This window comes from Equus quagga, chromosome 14 (genome assembly GCF_021613505.1).
Source record: "Equus quagga isolate Etosha38 chromosome 14, UCLA_HA_Equagga_1.0, whole genome shotgun sequence".
NCBI lineage: Eukaryota > Metazoa > Chordata > Mammalia > Perissodactyla > Equidae > Equus > Equus quagga.
In genome coordinates this window covers 10804274-10825698 of record NC_060280.1, presented here as the reverse complement: position 1 = coordinate 10825698, position 21425 = coordinate 10804274, and the positions used below count along the sequence as shown (strand labels likewise).

Sequence of the window (21425 nt, the reverse complement as noted above, 5' to 3'; positions counted from 1 at the left end):
AATTGAAAATGGGCTCGCTCTACTAGGGTTCCAATCTCTGACAACTTGGGAGTCATGGGGAAGGAAAGTGAAGTGGGTTTAAGGATTGGATACCGTGGTCTGAAGTGTGAAATAGAACCATACTGGGGTATGCCTCTTCTCTTTGGGGTCTCTGCAATGTAGACCAAGCTTCAAGGTGGGGGGTAGTGGACAAGGGTTGTCTGTTCTCAGCGCTTGATGAAGTAGAAAGTGTACCTCTGCCTTGGCCCTTCTTGGGATCAGGCCCTCATGGTCCCAGATGGAGTAGCCAGAGGTGCTGCCTCCCTAGAAAGACCCAGCTTTGCAAGTCCAGGCCCTGGAGCACCGGTCCTCATTCCAGGAGCCTTGAGGGGCAGCATCCCCTTCTGTGAGATTACTCCGAGCATGGTGTTCAGAAGAACAGGATGGAGGGTGAGAGCTGGGGTGAGGGCAGGGCTGCTGCCACTCTGTGAGTCACGTGAGATCCCAGAGCGGGCTACTGATGGAGATACAATGATCGCCTTCATCATTTTGCTGGAGACATCATGTGGGTTAGCATGTGAACTGTTGCTACTATTATAGGGCCCAGTGGAGGTGGGATAGTTCTCTTTTTGAGAAGTCATTTGTTCATGTCACTCTGGGGGAAAAAAAAAAAGGTGCTGATCAAGAGGTTTGGCCTACATGCGCCCCCACGAAGTCACAAATCCATGCAGGGGACTTAGTGCTCCAGCGATGGGGAGGTTTTCAATTTTGTTTGTTTTTGGCTGATGTCAGTTAGGGGGAAAGTTCTCAGACGAAAGTTTTCTGGTGCTTGTTGGCCTGTTGGGAAGAAAATACTCTTTTGTGCTGGTGATTCTGTGACCGCGAAGAGCAGATCTCTGTGCCCCCCGAGGGGGTCTGCTCTCCTTATCCCATGGGTGACCCGCCTCTGCCTTTCAGGGTGCTCTGCACACCAGTGCTGTGTTTAAATATGTTGGAATTTGCTGTTTTTTTGTTCACAGAATCCCAACAGTGAAAATGATGCTGGGCTTTTCAATTGAATGGATTAAATGTGAGATTACTGTGAGGCCATCAATAACTCCACTCACACGGGCCTAATTGGAGGGCTCTGTGTTTTCCTACTTGGCTTCTTTACAAGGGACCCAGGCTCCTGAGAACTCGGCTGACTCAATAGCCCTCCTTACCCTGAAATGGCCCATTAAAAGATGCCTGTTGGGTGGTAACCTCCCCATACGTTTTCTCAATAAAGAGATGGGAAGGGGCGGGGTGGAGGGAGTGGGGGGTACTCCTGCTTTTGGGGCCGCAGCCTCTCAAAGCAAAGCCGTCTGGAGCAGACTGTTTAGTTCCGTGTCCCCTGTCCCATTCAGGCCTCTGCGTGTTTTGAAGCTTTCTTTAGCTTTTCCCTGAGCCTTGACGGCAGATCTCTCAATAGGCAAAGGCCGGGCGATGGTTAGCTGAATGCCCCGTGGGCACAATGCACTGAATTTTAATGGCGCTGGCAGGGCGGTGGCTGCGCGCTGGCCCCAGCAGCTGCCTCAGACTCGGAGATGGGGTTCCTCAAGTCGCCTGTTTGCTTTTTTTGCAGATCTATACGGACTGGGCCAATCATTATCTTGCCAAATCGGGCCACAAGCGTCTCATCAAGGACCTCCAGCAAGATGTGGCGGACGGCGTCCTGCTGGCCCAAATTATCCAGGTTGTGGGTAAGAGCAGGTTTATGCTGGGGGTTGAGGAGTTACAGTGGAGACCAGCAGGGGTCGAGCTGGGCGAGGGGATGGAACCCTGAAATCTCTGAGAACAGCGCCGTGTTTCCATCACGTGTGTTGAGAATTTATTTGCCTTAGCTTTGTGCTAGGGGGTGTGGATGCCAGCTCACTTTTCCTGATAAAGTCACCTGCACGGCAGCCTCCTTAATATCCGCTGAGAAGAAAGACCCTGTGGCTGGCGCTTAGCGGAGGGGCCCTCTGCCCCCCACTATCCTTCTTGCTCTCTCATTTCCCCCCTCTGATACTCTTTTTGTAGATTATTCTGGAAATATTTCAATAAAAAAGAAAAAAGCAACATGGGGCTGGGCTGAGTCCTGCCAACTCTAATTGGCTCTGTGAAATCAAACTCACACTCCAGAGAGGGCTGGGTCTGGTTTTCATACTGGAGGCGGGAGCTGAGCGGCGGGATTTCTAATGCCTTGGCCGTGTGCTGGGGGAGAGGGTTCGCTGGGAAGGCACGTGGGCGGAGGCTGGGCACAGCATCGCCCTGGGCCTGACGGGAGGTGCCCCAGTGGGCCTGCCTCAGAGCTCAGAGCAGACTGAGGAGGCGGGAGGTCAATTAGACGGCATTAGGCTGATCATTGTTGCTGGCAGCCTTGGCAGCTGACTCACGACAAGAGAGAAGGCACTAGGAAAGGACAGAAGCCCCAGCCCCTTGGGCGTGTGTTGTTGTGGAAAAGTTGCTTATCCTTCAAGTATGAGAAGTGGCCCTTTGTAATTGTGGGTCTGCTCATATTGGTGGGGACTTTACCTGAAAACACAGGCCAGTTGGCCTTACCTGCAGCTTTGGGACTGTCACTGCCACTCAGAGAAAGAAGCTTTCCTGCTGTCCTAAGATTGATTTCTTAAGGCGAGCGTCCGTTGGTCCTCTTTCTCTTTCTCTCCTTTCCCCTTCCCTCCCTGTGTTAGTTTCCTCTTGATGTATAACAAATTGTGACAAACTTAGCGGCCTAAAATAACGTATGTTAACGGTCTCAGTTTCTGTGCATCAGGAATCACGCATGGCTTAGCTGGGTGCCTCTGTAAGGCTGCAGTCAAGGTGTTGACCAGGGTCGAGTTCTCATCTGGAGGCCTGACTGGGAAGGGAGTCAGGCTCACTCGGACTGTTGGCAGAATTCATTTCCTTGTAGTGATATGAGTGGGTCCTGATTTCTCACTGACTGTTGGCTGGAGGCCACCTCAACTCCTAGAAGGCCCTCTCAGCTCCTTGCCACATAGGTTTCCCAACATGGCTACTTCAATTGATTTCTTCAGTGCCAGCAAGGGAGAAAGTTTGTAGACCAAGCCTGCTAGCAAGACAGAATCTTATATAACGTAATTATGGGCGTGACATCCCACCACCTTTGCCATGTTCTCTTGGCTAGAAGCAAGTCCTATGTCCCACCACACTAAATGAGGGGGAAGTACAAGGGCTTGAATTTAAGCAGGAGGCTCCTGGGGGGTCACCTTGAGGTCTGTCCAGCACACTTCTCTTTTTCCTTTTCCTCCTCCTCCCCCTACTCTTCATCATTGCTCATACTAAGCTCTTTTAAAAATTTCTCTTATTTAATTTCCTCAACATCCCTATGAAGTAGGTGGTATTCTCCCCATTTTACAGATGCGTAAACTGAGGCCCAATGAGTTTCAGTAGCCCAGTATCCCATGACTAGTCTGCAAGGGGATTCTAACCTGGGTTGGCCTGCTTCTAAAGCTTCTGTTCTTTGCCCCAATACATTATACCCCTTCTCAATGCAGAAATGCGGAACCCAGTACAAGGCTGTATCTTCCTTCACTTCGGTTCAGGAACCATTTATTGAGTACCAACTGTGTGCCAGCAGTGTGCTCCTTGCTGAGAATAAATAGACAAATGTGCAAGGAGGAGTAGCATCTTCTTGGCAAGGTCTTCCTGGAGGAGGTGATGTACATCTGAGCTGGGTTTTGACCACATCAGGCACATGGGCCTACTCTGGCTGAGTCTTGGGGCTAAGCAGAGTGTTTCCACTGGGAACTGTCTCATCTTTCGTCACAGGGAGTAGGAGAGAGTAAGACAGGATGGTTCTGAGAGGCCTTGCTCTCATCCCAGCTCCATCCCTCCCAACTGTGGGACCTTCAAAGAGTCCTCTGCTGCCTCTGTTTCCCCATCTTTAACATGGACACAGCCATGTCTGCTTTGTCTGATCCTGTGGCAGTCTTATGAAATGCAAGGTAGGTATCAGATATGTTTGGAAACTGTGAAGTGTTCCTGCATAGCACTTGGTAGCAACTGCCTAGAAAGGTATGTGTAGAAAGACGATGAGGCCTTGGTATCAGTGTTAGAATGTGTCATGATAGATTAGTTATGTCTGTCATGGGCCTGGAAGAGGTGAATGGTAGCATGCATGTCATGAACTTACTAAACACAGTGCTATAGAAATAGAAGCTAGCACAGTTTTGATCGTTGCTCAGGAGGATACTTCTCTGAATCTGTTCAGATGACATGAAGCTCCCTAGACAGTGACCCCTCTGGGCCTGAGCTACTGGACCCTAAGTTCAGAGGCTCAAGTTAATACCAGTGACCGAGGCTGTGCCTTAAGCCACCAAGTTGCTTTCCCTCACCCTTCCAGGAGAGGCTCACTCTGCCAGGGATCCCCTAACTGAGGCCAGATATCAGTACATGCATCTCTACCATTGGCTGTGCCGGACTCACACCCTCTGCTCTGGGTGTGGAGAACGGAGACCCAGAAGATGGGGAGCTGAGAAGGCAGCTAGACATAGGAGTCTCCTGCGTGACTACTTCCCTAGATCGTCTGTCAGCCGGCCCAGAGCATTTAATCTCAGAGTGTCTTGTGAACACAGATTTCTTAGGGAGGGAGGGGGAGCAGCATTTTCTGACCAGGATGCTGGACTGTTCCTCAGTTGTACTCTTTACATCTGAAGTCCATGCTTTCCTCCACACATGTGCATTGAAAAATGTGGAAAGCTATGTTTGTATGTGTACATGTATTTCATATATACGTGTGTGTATGTGTGTGTGTATATATATGTCTATGGGTTTATCCCTCTCTCTGTTTATCTGCCTATCTAAAATTTTCCGAGAATTGGAGTCCTGGTGACTCCATTTGGTTCTGGACAGAATTCTAGTGGCTGCAGTTCTCTTGGGCTGATGAGACATACTGCCCATGCTCTGATACCTTTCTCAGCTCCCCCAGACAGCTGGAGGGACCCTCCTCTGTCGTTCCACTGGCTGCTGTGTTGGGCCTGGGTCTGAGTCATCTTCCTTTCTGGGTTCCCAGCACTTAGCATGGTGCCTGGCATGCAGTGATGTTTCAGAAGAGTCGAGAGGATTAGGGATGAGAATTTTGTGCACGGCAGCCCCTGCTTCTGTAAGCCTGGGTTGGATTGTTTCCAACAGGGGCCCAGGTGTTTCCCCTTCTCAGCATTTAGGATTCTTCTGAACATTCCTCTAAACTGTGTGTCACACCCTCCTTCTTTGCAGGATTCTCTGCTGAGCTCTCAACTGTTAGGTTTGGAAGGGACTTTTAAAAGCCCCAACCTGATGCATGAGTTGCTTCTATGAAAAGCAGTTAGCAGACTCTTAAATACTTCTTGTGATGGGCAGCTTACTGCCTCCTTAGGCAGCTAGTTCTGATGATGGGGAGTTGGAATCCTTCAAAAGTTCTTCTTTCACTACGTGAAAATCTGCCTCCCTTGGTGGTGTCTCCCTACAAGTACTAGCTCTGCCCTCTAGGGCTACAAAGAACAATCTAATCAGAGACAATCAGAGCATCAAAACAATTGAGGACAGTTGTGGATTGTAACCATGGAATAAAACAGGTATCTATAAGTCTCTACTGATAAATAAATAGGTATATCTATGGAAGAGAAGAGAGGGCTCAGGTTACAGGAGAACAGTGACAAATAACATGTTGAGGGAGCAACCGTGATGATAAAGATGGCTTAAGGCAAGAATCAGAGATGTGTCAAGATGGCAGCACAGGTGGACTCTGAGCTCACCTTCTCCCATGGACACAACAAATTTACAACTACTCTGGGAACAGTTATCCAAGAGAGAACTGAAAACTGGATAAAAAGAACCCCTGGAACAAGGGACAGTCCTGACTCAGGTGGAAGAGCCAGAAATTCCTTTCAGGCTAGAAAAAAGCCAGCTTCACAAGCCGTGGAGCCTCATGGTGGGCCAGGAGCAATCCTAAGGTACACAGCCTTCCCTGGAGGAGCCAGGAGATCTGAGCGGGGGAGCATTGCTGCTATAAGCATCCTTTGGACTCAGCACAACTGAGACGAGTGTCATAATATCTGACTTTGCTGGCTACTAACAACAACTGGGAATATGCCCAGAAAAGCTGTTGGACATAAGGGGAAAAAAGCTGGTGCTTAACGAGCCCACATGCAATTTCACCTGTTTTGGAAGGCAACCTAAAATCACCAGCAAGAAAGATGCACAGTCCTTTGGTGAAAAGAGACTCACTTCATAGGCTCTGGGTGGGTGCATCTTGGTGAGAGGTGAGACCTCTCTAGAGACTGAGACATTGGCAGCAGCCATTGTGGTGACCTGGTACAGGTGTGCTGACACAGACACTGGCAGATGCCATTGGAGTTCTTCTCCTGGGCTGTGAGCCCAGGGTCTGCCCCATGCACTAGAGCACTGATTTAATCCACTTGAGCCAAGGCTGGCAGCCTGCCCTAGGGACTGGCCTCACTCAACAGCAAGCCTTCAGGCAACTTGTGGGCCCACATAGGCTGGGTGCCTGGATCCTCTGCAGCTAGATGACTTGGTTAGTCTCTGTGGGGCAGGGTGTGCATGAGGAGTGGGTAGAATGTGGAGGGCATTGGTGGGATGTGTGGGGCCTCTGCAGTGGGGCGACTCAGTCCGCTACAGGAGATTGGGGTGCATGCATGGGACAGGACTTTTTTGATGGTGTGTGGCCCTGTGGGCCATGGGGCTTGTCAGCTGCTGCAGACTTGTGCTTCTCAAACAGCAACATAGGGGATTGGCCCCACCTTCTAAAGCCTGAAACAATTGGATGCTCCTGTGTCTGAGGCCAGCCCCACTCAGCTGCAATCCTGAGAGAGCTGACAAGAGTCTTGCAGTCTGGAGGCCCACAGCAATTGTAAGTCCCTGAGCCTAGCAACCAGCCACACTGGGGGCCTACTCACTTAACAGAAAAACTACAACAGGGCTGTGCTATTAGCCCTTGCAGCCAACTGTGCTGGGGCTTCCCACACCTGTAAAGTGACTGAGGGGTCCATAGCAGCCACATGCAGCTGAGAATTACAACCAGCCAGCCAGGGGGACAGCATAGCCTCCCTGGGTACCTGCAGCAAGAGCAACCCTGCCACAGCAGAAGGACAAATGTAGCTCACACAGGGGTCACTCCTGGAACATTTGGAACTGGTGATGAGAGGGAAGCACACTGCTGGGCCTCATAACGTATCTCTTACATAAGGCCACCTCTCCAAGATCAGGAGACGTAGCTGACCCACCAAATACTTAGATATAAGCACAGAGAAACAGGCAAGATGGGGAGGCAAAGGAATACATTGTAAGTAAGGGAACAGAATAAAACCCCCCCAAAAGAATTAAATGAAGCAGAAATAAACAATCTCTCTGGCAAAGAGTTCAAACAAAAAGTCATAAGGATTCTCAGTGATTTTTGGAGAAGACTGGATGAACTCAGTGAGGATGTAAACACAGAATTGGAAAATATAAAAAAACTAATCAGAAATGAAGAATACAATACTGGAAATGAAAAATTCACTAGAGGGACTCAGTAGCGGAGTAGATGATACAGAAGAACGGATCAGTGAGCTGGGAAAAAAACTAGGGGAAATCACCCAAGCTGAACAGATAAAAGAGAAAAGAATTAAAAAGAATGAGAACAGTCTAAAGGAACTCTGGGACAACATCAAGCATACTGATATCTGTGTTATAGATGTCTCAGAAGGAGAAGAGAGATAAAGGGGCAGAGAATCTATTTGAAGAATTAATAGCTGAAAACTTTCCTAGCCTAAGGAAGAAAACAGATATCCAGGTACAGGAAGCAGAGAGAGCACCAAACAAGATAAACCCAAAGAGGCCTACACCAAGACACATTGTAATGAAAATGTCAAGAATTAAAGAGAGCATCCTAAAAGCTGCAAGAGAAAGGTAACAAGTTGCATACAAAGGAAACCCCACAAGGCTATCAGCTGACTTCTCAGCAGAAACCTTACAGGCTAGAAGGGAGTGGCATGATATATATAAAGCGCTGAAAGGAAAAAACCTACAGCCAAGAATACTCTACCTGGCAAGGTTATCACTCAGAATGAAAGGAGAGATAAAGAGCTTCCCAGACAATCAAAAATTAAGGGAGTTTATCACTAAGAAACTAGTTTTACAAGAAATGCTAAAGGGACTTATTTAAGTGGGAAAGAGAAGACCAAAAATAGGAATAAGAAAATTATCAAAGAAAAAGCAATAAAAGTCACTGGTTAAGGCAAAAATACAGTAAAGTTAGCAGATCAGCCACCTATGAAGATAATATGAAGGTCAAAAGACAAAAGTACTAAAATTATCTGTTTCCATGATAAGAGGGTAATAGAGACACACACAAAAGGTTAGATATGATATCAAAACATAAATTGTGGGAGGAGCGGAGTAAAAGAATAGAACTTTTAGAAAGAGGTCAAACTAAAGAGGACATCAACTTACTATAGATTGCTATATACATAGGCTCTTATATATATATCATATTATATATGATATGTAATCACAAACCAGAAAGTTATAATAAGTACACAAAAAATTAAGAGAAAGGAACCCAAACATAATACTAAAGAATGCCCTCAAACCACAAGGGAAGAGAACAAGAGAAGAAGAAAGGAACAGAGAAGAACTACTAAAACCCCCAGAAAAAAAGTGACAAAATGGCAATAAGCACATACCTACCAATAGCTACTTTAGATGTCAGTGGACTAAATGCTCCAAATGCTCCAATCAAAAGGCATAGGGTGGTCAATTGAATAAATAAACAAGACCCATATATATGCTGCACACAAGAGACACACTTCGAACCTAAGGACACTCACAAACTGAAAGTGAAAGGATGGAAAAAGATACTCCATGCAAATGGCAAAGAAAAGAAAGCTGGGGTAACAATACTTATATCAGACAAAATAGACTTTAAAACAAAAACTGTAACAAGAGACAAAGAAGGGCACTACGTAATGATAAAGGGAACAATCCAACAAGAGGATATAACACTTGTAAATATCTATGCACCACACATAGGAGTAACCTAAACATATAAAGCAATTATTAACAGACATGAAAGGAGAAATAGACAGTAACACAATAATAGTAGGGGACTTTTAATATTCCACATATACCAGTGGATAGATCATCCAAACAGAAGATCTATAAGGAAACATTGGCCTTAAATGACACATTAGACCAGATGGACTTAGTAGATATATACAGAACATTCCATCTAGAAACTGCAGAATACACATTCTTTTCAAATGCCCATGGAACATTCTCCAGGATTGCTTACATAATAGGCCACAAAACAAGTCTCAATAAATTTAAGAAGATCGAAATAATGCCATGCATCTTTTCTGACCACAAAGGTATGAAACTAGAAGTCAACTACAGGAAGAAAATCAGAAAAGCCACAAATTTATGGAGATTAAACAAAATGCTACTGAACAACGATTGGGTCAATGAAGAAATCAAAGGTGAAATCAAAAAATACCTGGAGACAAATGAAAATGAAAATACAATGTGCCAAAATTTATGGGATACAGCAAAAGCAGTTCTAAGAAGGAAGCTTATAGCAATACAGAGCTACCTCAACAAACAAGAAAAATCCCAAATAAACACTCTAACAGTGCACCTAAAGGAACTGGAAGAAGAAGCACAAAGACCAAAATCAGTAGAAGGAAGGAAATAATAAAAATCAGAGCAGAAATAAATGAGACTAAACAAAAAAACAGAAAAAAATCAATGAAACCAAGAGCTGGTTCTTTGAAAAGATAAAAAAATTGACCGGGGGCCGGCCCCATGGCTGAGTGGTTAAGTTCACGTGCTCTGCTCCTGCAGCCCAGGGTTCTGCCAGTTTGGATCCTGAGCACAGACATGGCACCACTCATCAGGCCGTGTTGAGGCGGCACCCCACATGTCACAACTAGAAGGATTCACAACTAAAATATGCAGCTATGTACTAGGGGGATTTGGGGAGAAAAGGCAAGAAAAAAATTGACAAAACTTTAGCTAGACTCACCAAGAAAAAAAGGGAACGCTCAAATAAATAAAATCAGAAATGGAAGAAATTAGAACGGACATCTCGGAAATACAAAAGATTATAAGAGAATACTACAAAAAGCTATATGCCAACAAATTGGATAATCTAGAAGAAATGGACAAATACTTAGAATCGTACAACCTTCCAAAACTGAATCAAGAAGAAATAGAGAATTTGAGTAGACCAATCACCAGGAAGGAGATCAACACAGTAATCAAAAACCTTCTAAAAAATAAAAGTCCAAGACCAGATGTCTTTCCTGGTGAATTCTACCAAACATTCAAAGAGGACTTAATGATGTCATCTACACAGGAATTGAAATATAATGACATACACTTGAAATTTATATGTTATAAACCAGTGTTACCTCAGTAAAAAAAGAGAGAAGAATCATCAGTGGCTGCTGCATTTCAAAGTTTGAGGAGGACCAGACTATTTGCATGGTCTTCAAGTGTCTCTCCACTGATGGCTTGTTAGTTGCAAGGGGAAATACAATAACCACACATGGGAGAAGCCCAACACCTTGACCAGGTGATCAAAACTACATCAGTGGTAAGGGATGTCATGTGCTTCCTGATGTGATACCCCGAGAACACAGCATCACTTATGTTGAACACCAGTCAGAGATCGAAAGCCTGAAACTAATCATGAGGAATCTCAGGCAAAACCGATTTGGGGAACATTCTATGAAAAAAAACCAAAAAAAACAAAAAACCAAAAAACTGGCCTGTATTGTTCCAAAACATCAGTGCCGTGAAAGACAGAGGCTGAGAAATTGTTCCAGAATAAAGGCGACTAAAGAGAAATGAGTAAATGCACTGTGTGACCCTGGACTGGGGAATAAAATGCTATAAAGGACCTTTTTGTTTTAATTGGCAGAATTGGAATTATATCAATGGTAAACTTTCTGTATTTCATAATTGTATTTTTAGATAGTATCCTTGTTCTTTGGAAATACAAAGTATAAGGGATGAAGGACGTAGTCTATGTAGCCTACATTAAAATGATTTAAAAAAAAAATGTGTTCCTATGCAGCAAAAGGCGGGGGAGAGGATGGGAATGGATGAAAGAATGTGGGAATTCCCTGTGCTATTCCATAACTTTTCTGTAAGTTTGAAGTTATTTCAAAATAAAAAGTTAGAAAACACATCTAAATGAAGGCCCATCAAAACTTCCAGGCAGGGAGATTGTCTCTTTTGAGGGACAACCTCTTTCCAGGCCCAGGGGGAGTAGAGAGCATGAAGATTAAGGACCAGTGGTGCTAGGAGACCTGACCCACGATGGGGGCAGGGGAGATCCAGGAAAGGTTCCTCGAGGAATTCACCTGTAAGCCAAGACCTCAAACTTGGCATTGGTCAGGTGCGGTTAGCTAGGTGAAGCGGTCAGGGAGAGTGTTCCTGGTGGAGGAAGTAGGGTGCAGAAAGTCTGGAGAGTGGAGCCAGAGGGCCAACAATGTGAAATAAGGCAGGGCTACCAAGTACAGGCCGGGGAGTCCGGGCTTTAGCCTGAGAACAAGGCCAGTGGTTGAAGAGCTGATTTTCAGGTTGGGGAGGGACATGATCAGATGTGTGGCTTGAAGAAAACCTTAAATGCTTTTCACACACACTGCTCCTAAGTCTTCATCTGGCCCAGCTAGATCCTAGGATCGATGGATCGATCCTGGGAGCTGAGCTTCCTAGATAGTGGGATTGTCTGGGGCCCGTGCTTTTCCATCGTTGCCTTCGCCCTGTTAGGCAGAGAGGGACTTTCTGCTGCTGCCTTTCAGTGCCCTTGCTTTAGAGACTGAGGGTCGGGTCTCTGTGTTCAACCTCTTATTAGTGTGATTATCTTCCTGAGTCATGAGCTGCCCGAAGCTGGCAGTTGCCTGCCAGCCCATCGTGGTGCCATCACCGTGAGTTATTAGAGAGGTTTACGAGGCCAGGATAAACAGCATGAATCAAGAGGGAGAGACAGGCCTGCCTCCTCCCGCTTACATTGCTGTCACTCAGTGAGGGTGCCAGTGGGGGCTGGAGTCAGGGAAGGAGGGAGGGGGTGAGGGAGAGGGCGAAGGAGGGAAACAGCATGGACAAGAGAGGATTGGAAGGAGGAGGAGGTGAAGACGGATGGGAAAAGATGTCCCGGTAGAGGTGAAGAGAGCTGAGAGCAGCTTATTTGCCTCCACCATTTGGGCTGCCTCTGAGCACAACCAGGAAATTCAGACAACACGTAGGGCTGTACCTTCTCTCCATTGATGACCTATTGTGATCCCGTGACCTTGGGTGAGTCATCTGCCTTTCTGGGCAGCTGGTTTCTCTCTCCCCCCATTGGGAGGGCTGCCAACTGCCCTGTGCACATGCAGAGATGCCACGCATAGATGCATGGGCTGTTGACATGCTCTGAACCCTTCAGAGATGATCTTTTAAAAAGTAATGAGCTTGATGCTGCTGCTCTTATATAAAAAGTGCACTGATGCCTTCCCGTCACTAACTTGTCACCTTGTGTGCAGACAGGTTACTGCATTAGTGGCTAAAGAACATTCCAGAATAAATAAATTACTACTGGCACTTAGGGATGCCAGTTTTAATCGCAGTTGAGGACTTTGAGGACAAATGCCTTTGCTTCTTTGGTTATCTGTTTGGGGGCTGGAGCCAGAGACCCCCTACCCCGAGTTAATAAATTCAGCTCTGCAGTCCAAGCTCTTCTTAGCAGCAGAACCAGAGCTGCTAGGATTGCTCTAAGTATTTATGACAACCATAGAAACTCTTGAGAATTTAAGTAAAGAAGTATTTAAACTACATGAAATTGGAAATAAGGAGGTCCGAGACTTGTTTTGCATTTTTTTTAAGTATTTACTTTGAGTTTGGGCTTGGTCATTTGATTGATCTCTTCCCATGTATTCTTTAGAGCGTCAGAAATAGGTGCGCCCCAGTGGTTTATTTTGAATGTTGTAAAATGCAGCGTTAGGCTTCGTGGAGCCATGATAATTTGAATTCAGGGGACACCTGACTGTGGTTTAGGTGACAGATCATGAAAAGGAATTAGAGGAATAATTGGGACAAGCCCTTTGGTTCCGTTTATCTAGATAGCATGTGAGGGATCTTTAAAATAATTTCTTAGGATCATAGTTATTCATCCTTCACTTTAATGAGCGCTAATGACCTAATGCTGAACTGAGTATTGATCAGAATCCAATGACTTATGCTTCTAGCCATCATAAGTGTCCAATTGGCAGATAACTTGAGCGGCCTTGATTCTCAAAAGCCACATATTTTTTCCAGCATTGGATATCAAAATCCAAGGTCAGAGTGCGTGCCTGCCATAATTTCCCACGTATGAAGGAGTGCCAGTTGTCAAGGATTGTCCTTTTTTCCATCTTCAGTGTGTACATCTATATTTACAAGTGAAAGGACAGCTGCTTCAAAATAGGCAGTAAAACTTGGATTCTCAGAAATGTTCAGAATACTCATTCCTTAGTTCTGCTCTACAAATATTTATTGAGTGGCTGCTGTGTGTCAGGCACTGTCCTAAGCACTGGGGTTACAGTGGGAAATAAAGCAGATGAAAATCTGTGTTCTTGAGGCATTTACGTGCTAGTGATATGTTCTGGCTAATTGTATTTTCTGGTAACTGGGGAACAAGTATCCACGTGTCATCCCATTAAATGCCTGTCCTAGTTCTTAAGAGTTAAGAAAACTCAATTGGACCCTTACGATTGAGATCTTCCCAGATGGGTCATAAGCCTGAATGTCTGTTACTTTTGCAAATTCTAAAGAAGATGTAGATTGGGCTGAAATGTACACTGATCAGGCTGTCTCACGGTAATTAGATGTTAAAACGGTTTCTTGCCACAGTCTTGCTTTCTTATTTTCCACTCCTCGAGGTAGAAACACTGGAGAGAAAATAAACCCAACTGAGGGAATATGAGCTAAATTTAGGTTGAGGTGTTCTAATATCCTAGAGGTATGGGACACTTTAATTCTGTTATCCTTTTCAGATAGTTTTTAATGTCTTTTCTCTTCATGAAACTTCAAGGCATCATATTCATTAAAATCTGATGTGATGTATTTTTTTGGAATTCAGTATTGCCAGCTTGCAGTGAGCCCTAAGGATACAAACGAGGAAAACAAGATCTCCCCATCTGCCACTCTCACAGCATAGCTAGGGGAGGCAAGAGAAGGAGGAGTTCCACATGGGGTGATTAAGAGCAGAGATAGGTCCTGGATGCTGAGAGAACCGAGAGACCTGAGGAGGCCTCGTCCTTCTAGGGGTGGGGCATGGGTCGGGGGAGGAAGCTTATAAAGGCTTCACAGAGGACGCAAATCCTTAGTTCTTTACTGTGGAGTCCTAGCTGAGTTTCTGGGCTTAACTCAGATGGAGACATCAAAAAGGAAATTTTTATTTTATATATTTTACATAGATGATAAGAATATATATTGTTGAGTTAATAATAGCTGCCATTTACAGAACACTTACTGTGTGCTAGGCACTGTACTAAATAAGCATTTTACTGGCGCCACATAATCTTATTCTCCCAGCTCCTCCTGTGAAGTAGGTAATATTAGCTCCATTTTATAGATGAGGAAACTGTAGCCCAGAGAGGTTAAGGGGCATGGCTAAGATCACACAGTTGAGAGGCTGTGCAGCTGGGATTCATGCTGGGGTGTCTTTGCCTCCAGAGCCAGTGCCGTACCCTCTACATATACTCCCTTTTTGTGGGGCTCCAGTCGCAAATTCAGCCCTTCCGCAGATGCCTTGGGGTGCATCGTGCAAGGATCCCTTCATACTTCACCACGGGGAGCCGGGCCTTTCTTCCCTGGTAATGATATTTGATTTCCAGTTAATTCAGTGCAACCTCTTTCTTTGACTTCTCTAAGTAGCTAGGTGCTATTGTGACTTCAAGAGTGTGTTCCAGATCTAATTTGGACTTGCTGTGTGGCCTTGGATGAGCCAATTTTAAGTCTCCCTTGTTTTCTCTCTTTGCCATCACTTTGGGAATAGGATTATTAGTAATCCTACTAGTATCAAGCAGTGTATTTCTGGCTAAAGATGGGGTGAGATGCTGTCTTCTGTGGTGCTTGTCAACCAGGAGCTGAGTTGAGGCTGGACTGATGCACTCTGAACCACCCCATCTTTTGTGGGGAGGTTGCAGTTGCCTAAGAGCCTGAAGTGCAGTCACAGCTCAGTGCCTTTCCCAGTCTCCAGACATTTCCACGATGCCCCGTCACTCTAAGACTGTCATCAGTGCAGTTGTCTCTGCTTCAGATGACGATGACCTTGCCCCAGCTGTCCCTGGAGGACGGTGGCTTGATGAGTAAGTCCTGAAGCTTGCTAGATGCGGCTCGGTATTTCACATGCCTGCGTTGGCTGGAAAAACCCCAGCATGGGCCTTAGGACTTGGTTGGCCTCCAGGGTCTTGAACATCACTACTCAAAGTGTCTGTGGTGATTATTTATTTTTCTGACTTGTGTTTTCTTTTTCAGCAAATGAAAAGATTGAAGACATCAATGGCTGTCCGAAGAACAGATCGCAAATGGTAAGTGGTACACGGGGTAGGGAGTGTTTGTGTTATGTTAGTAAGCCCTGCCTCTAAATGATATTGACCATCTTGAAAACATTCACACCACCAGCTTTACTCTAGGGGATTATATTAATAAACTAACAGCCATTTCCAAGTATCCGTGGTCTGCTTCTCTGACATTTGTTGGCATTTACTGAAAAATGGTTGTGATTTTTACGTAGATCGTGAGACAATGAAAATGAAATATTGTCCTTGCTCTTGGAAACAAATTATGCAGAACTGGTGCAAATACACACTTGTTTAAAACTCGGGCTCTTCTGACTCGCTTTGCTTTCTCAAAGACCCACAGCAGTTTCTGTTTGTGCACAGTGCTGGGCCACAGAGGAGGGATGGTCTCTTACTGCTCAGGAACTGGAGCGTGTGGTCTGAGTGCCTATAAAGGTTGGAATGATGTGAAATGAGAACTGTGACAGGAAACGTGAAACGTATGATCATATGCATTCCCAACATCACCTTGACAAGTGGTCTTCTCTCTGGTGTGATACGCTTACGCTCTGATATTATAGCTTAAAAAAAAAAACCCAAAACAAACTTTTAAAAATCTAATCTTGTTGCATGTCCTGCACATAAATTTTGAATTAAAATTCACCATCACTGTTGAGTTCAGAAAACATTAGATTGTGATGCCCTAGGTGCTTAGCTTTTCCCCTCAAAGCGCTTTTTAATACACAAAGAATTTCTTTTTTAAAGATTGGCACCTGAGCTAACAACTGTTGCGAACCTTTTTTTTTCCTGCTTTTTCTCCCCAAATCCCCCCGGTACATAGTTGTATATCTTAGTTGCACGTCCTTCTAGTGTGTCATGTGGGACTCTGCCTCAACGTGGCCTGATGAGCCATGCCATGTCCACGCCCAGGATCCGAACCAGAGAAACCCTGGGCTGCCACAGCGGAGCATGCAGACTTAACTGCTTGGCCATGGGGCCGGCCGCAACACAAAAAATTCTCAGAATCTGTTAAGGTGATGCTAATACCTGTTTAAAATATGAAGGTGGCAACTTAAGGACAACTTTTTTTTCTGGATATTAATTTGCTTCCAGAAATCTAAAAAAAGACATAATTTGTTTTTCTAACCTCACCCACTCCCTTTGAGAAAGCACAATTTGGTAGCCTCATTCCAGAATACGCCAGAGTGATTGGCATTCCTCCGGTTAGCTATTTAATTTTCTGAATTGTTTGTTATCCCAATGAGTTGGACAGAGACCCTTTTCAGGCAACTTCTTTTTGTACACGGAAAGTTTTTTATTATAAAGAGGAGTGAGTGTGTGTGTTCGGTGGGGGGGGAATCATTTTCCAGTTTACATTCTGAGACAAGTTTCTCTTTTTCGGTTGTTCCATTGGAGATTGTCTCCTTTTTGTTTGATCCAGAGAGCGACCCCTCCTTACACAGCAAAGTCCCCATGCAGACATCTCACGGCGGCTTCGCCTTTTGGAAAAGCTTGGCAGCTATTTCTGCTAGAGCTACCGCAGCTGTCTAGTGTATTAATAATTGAGAAAATTTGGAAGAGAGAAGACTTGATTTTAGTGCAAGCATTTTACACATGCAGTCATATCTTCACATGGAAGAGATGCAGGATTTCCCCTGGGATGGACATTGATGAATTTGCCCCAGCCCGTTCTAATGCATATGTAGAGCTGACATTTGAAGGCACTGAACCTTTTATTCTATTTGGTGCATTCATGTTTCGTTTGCCTTCTGTTGGAGGCGTTGTTGTTAAAGTCCACTTTCAAGCTTATGAAATAATATTGTCACCTCGGATTCTTCTATGCGAATTTAGTACCGTATGCAAATATGTTATTTATAAATGCTACCATAGCACCAATGTAATTTTTGTGGTTTCTCCATAACTCTTTCAGCTGTGGAAGTATTGGTTTTCTTTTTGTTTTTTTGTTTTTTTAAAAAGACACTTCTTTTTTTTTTAAGATTTTTTATTTTTTTCCTTTTTCTCCCCAAAGCCCCCCAGTACATAGATGTATATTCTTGGTTGTGGGTCCTTCTAGTTGTGGCATGTGGGATGCTGCCTCAGCGTGGTTTGATGAGCAGTACCATGTCCGCACCCAGGATTCGAACCAACGAAACACTGGGCCGCCTGCAGCGGAGCGCGCGAACTTAACCATTCGGCCACGGGGCCAGCCCCAGGAAGTATTGTTTTTTTCATGGACTATGTTTTTTTTAGAACTCAGGAATATAAAATCCTATAATTGTCTGTGATAATTAGTTCCAGCTTGGAGGCAAGGAGGCAGACATGGTCTGGTGGTAAACATAGTAGAGAATAGTTCGGCATACAGGACGTGGGTCCAGGAAAATGTAAGAACCTCTACCGCAGTCATTCCATTTGTAGGAAATGAGAAAGATGATGATAAGGACAACAGGGCCATTGTCCTTTCCTCTACATCACAAAACAATGACAAATCCGTAAGGCAGAACTTCCCTAGGGGACACAGGAAGTGCTTCTTACAGGCGAGCATGTGTGTTCTGGCTAGTAGGACACCTGTGTGTGTGTGTGTGTGCGCGCACACACACATATACAAAGTTAAAGCATTTCTACCCATCAGAAGCATAATTTGGGAATATGGCATAGCGAATGAGCCACCATGTCGAGATTCCTAGAAGTTTAAACTCCCAGTTAGGCTTTACTTGAGGTGGCCAATGATAAAGACGTGTTGTTGTTGTTTGCTGAACATTGCCTGTTTTGGGGAGACAAGAGGGGACGGTAAATGGAGAGCCCCGTGTTGACAGAAGGAAGGTGACACACAATGAGGTGAGACCTTGGAGAGTGCACCTTTTGGGAGGGTAGCTGACTCCCTTGAAAACCATCAGCATGGAGTCAGTGTGCTCACTCCCTCAGTAACCAGAGCATCTTCAGGGGCCTTTCATAAAGGAGACAAAAGCAACCTTGTTTCAGAGCAGGAGGAATGGGTGCTGTTCCAATTTTCAAGGGGCAAATTCGTTTAGTCAACTGATTGGTGGGTAGGAACATAAGCTTTGAGTTTGTGCGTAGGAGGCCTCTCTCCCACCCCGTCACTTGTGCTCCTCCTCCTGACCCCCTAGGCTGCCCTGGATTTCTGTTCTCTAACTCCTGCACTCCAGGCTCTGCTTCAAGTCCTTCTCTCTTCCCAGAGGATGGGGAAGTGAAATCAGACACCTGTGGCATACGGACTAGAGAATTCCAGGGACATTGATGCACAAACATTGTGGGCGTGGCATTGCATACTTGTAGGTATCAATCAGCATACATTCACAGACAGCCAGCTAATGCCAGGCACAGTGCAAGGCCAAGGGAATACACAGGTGAAGATGATGTGCTCCCTGCCCGCAAGGGACTCAGTGATGAGTGGGCAGGAGACCAGAGAACAAATAGAACAACAGAACAGAGCAGCTGCTCCCACAGACATCTGCATGCACAGTGGGGACCCATTCCACCCTGGCACAAGGGGACGTTTAAGAATAACTTTTAAGGGGTGGGTCTTGAAAGTCAAGAGGGTTCACCACAGGGGAATGGTGGGTGGAAGAGGATTTCCATTTCTGGAGACTCTGTTGACCTGAGGATGTCACGGGCCTGCAGAGGGAGAGTTTGCAACATTTGTTCATTGATCTACCGAAGTGCCATAAGCTGTGTCTGCTGAGACTCTTCTGGCCTCCCTGCTATGTCAGCCCTTTGCCCTGTTGTGTCTGAGGGGAGGGATGGGGCATGGAAGAGCCCAGAGCACAACAGACCCCATAGGCACAGCTGTCTTTTCAGACCTGGGACAAGTCTTTATTCATCGTCACTACACATGTCTCATCTTGTAGAGCAACCCCCATTGGATCCCGGAGCAAAGTGTTCTAAAGGAAAATACCCACGGTCATCAGCTCCCATGGAGGGAAGTTCAGCCCTGGGATCTGGGAAATGAAATGCCACCTGGTGGGAAATGGCAGTTAATGTTTTTAACATCTGCACTAACGTGTACTTTAAGGTCTACGAGCACTTCTGCTCCCATGAGTGCATTTGAGCCTCCTGACCCTGCTGGGGATCTGCAGGACACTCCCCTCTTGCCTGGGAAGGGACTGAGGCGCTGGGTAGTGGAGGACTGTCCCCAGGGAGAGGCAGATCCCAAACCATCAGCATCTCCCATAACCCTCTCATAGAGGCCTGTGTGATATGGGACTGTGCTGGGGTCCAAAGGCAGAGACAGATGGCAGTGACTCCCCTTTCCCCAGCATGCCTGGCCTCAGCTTGGGTTTAAGGAGTCCTTTGCCCTGTATCACTCTGACCTAGATATATTTGGGGTCAAATCCTTGGAGATGGAGCTGTAGAAACAACACTCCCTGCCCCACCCCCAGTCCGTCCATTTGGCCCTTGAATAAGTTGGTGTGTGTGCGTCAGAGCGGGTTAAAGTGTTCCATCTGTTTAGCATTGCCATGGTGACCTGGGGGCATCTTTCTGGCTTTCAAGTGGTGTGTTCTGCGGAGTTCTGCGTTGCTTTGGAAGGAGAGACGTTGCTTGGAGTGCGGCCAGCAGGTGCCGGGGCTGCGGCGCCTCACTCCTTGAACCCACTGTCCTCCAAGACCCAAGACACGGGCTCGCTTGGGAGCCCAGGAATGACTGCCGCATGGGGTGGCTTTCTTTTTTATCTGTCACTGTTTTAAGCGGCTTGGCTTTCTGTTGTTGGTTAGGAGAGGTGCGGAGTTAGGGAGGCCTGCTGGCCCTTCGGCAGGGAGCGCAGGCCTGGTCTCCCCTGGGGCTGGGCTGGCTGCTCGCAGGCCTGGGGGCGTCTGGGGCCTCCTCCTCCCAGGAAGTCCTCTGCCTTCTTCCCTTAGTGCGGCCAGACGGAGGGCCAGCCTGGGCTGGGGACCCAGACAGGCCAAGTTGGAGTGTCTTGTCCTCTCTCTGTGGCCTTGAGCTGGTGATTTAACCTTTGGAAGCCTCCACTTCCTGTTCTGTGAAGTGGCATTGGTGATAGTACAAACCTCATAAAGTTTCTGTGAGGACCGGTGAGGCGTTCAAGGCGATAATGGGTAATAGTAATTAAAATGATAAGAGAACTGAAGCCTGTGGTGTGTTTGCCTTGTGCCCAGCGCCCTTCCAAGTGCTTCACAAGTCCCTCTTGGCTCCTCCTTGAAGGTGGGTGAGCCCGTGTTCCCAGCATGTGGTCGGCACTCGAGACACAGCAGTTTCTATGGTGACGATAGAAACAGTTAACGGTTATTCATGTGCCTGGGGACGTGGAACCCTTTGGAAATCCCAGAAAAGCTACGAGCCCTCTCCTCCTCAGATGGCACGTACTCCAGAATGTTGCATATAGTCTGAGCAGGTCCTGGAGCCCAGAGGCTGGCCCCCGTGCGCCCTGGGGCTCCACAGACCCCGGCTCAGTGCCCCTGCTGCTTAGGGCACAGCTCTGCTCCTCACCGTGTCCTTTCAGGGCCCCCTGTGGAAAATGCCAGCACCTGGGTTCTCAAGACAATAGGAGCTTGCACTTAGACACAGAGAAGGACAGGGCAGTGGTTTCAAACTTCTGTTCCACGAGCAGAGCTCCTCTTCTTCCCCAGATAAAGTCTGACCTGGGACCCCCCATGAGGAAGCCATAACCCCTGAGTTGTGGCTCTAAGTAGGAGTGGGCAGCCCAGAGCAGAGCCACCTGAGCCGCTCCGTCTCGCCTGCCCCTCCCCCGCCCACTGGTGCAGCCACCCCTGCTGTCCAGGTTCAGAGGCCAGCACCTGGGAGGACAGTGTGATGAGGCCTAGGCACTCGTACTGGGCATCAGCTTCCCTCTCTGCACCTGCGTCTAGCCCTCCCTCCTGTGGTCCAGCCCTCCCTCCTGGGTCCAGCCCTCCCTCCTGTGGTCCAGCCCTCCCTCCTGGGTCCAGC

The 21425-nt window shown here is 46.4% G+C and overlaps 1 protein-coding gene across 7 annotated transcripts in view; it reads left to right on the top strand.

Annotated features, from left to right (window-relative positions):
• Positions 1 to 21425, top strand: part of NAV2 (neuron navigator 2) — a 390162-nt gene that overhangs the window by 118665 nt on the left and 250072 nt on the right. For all 7 annotated transcript variants that reach the window (XM_046685992.1, XM_046685993.1, XM_046685991.1 and 4 more), the window contains exons 2-3: positions 1583 to 1700; positions 15481 to 15533. In XM_046685992.1, coding sequence (XP_046541948.1) covers positions 1583 to 1700; positions 15481 to 15533 — 171 coding nt within the window. The remainder of the gene's footprint in view (positions 1 to 1582; positions 1701 to 15480; positions 15534 to 21425) is intronic.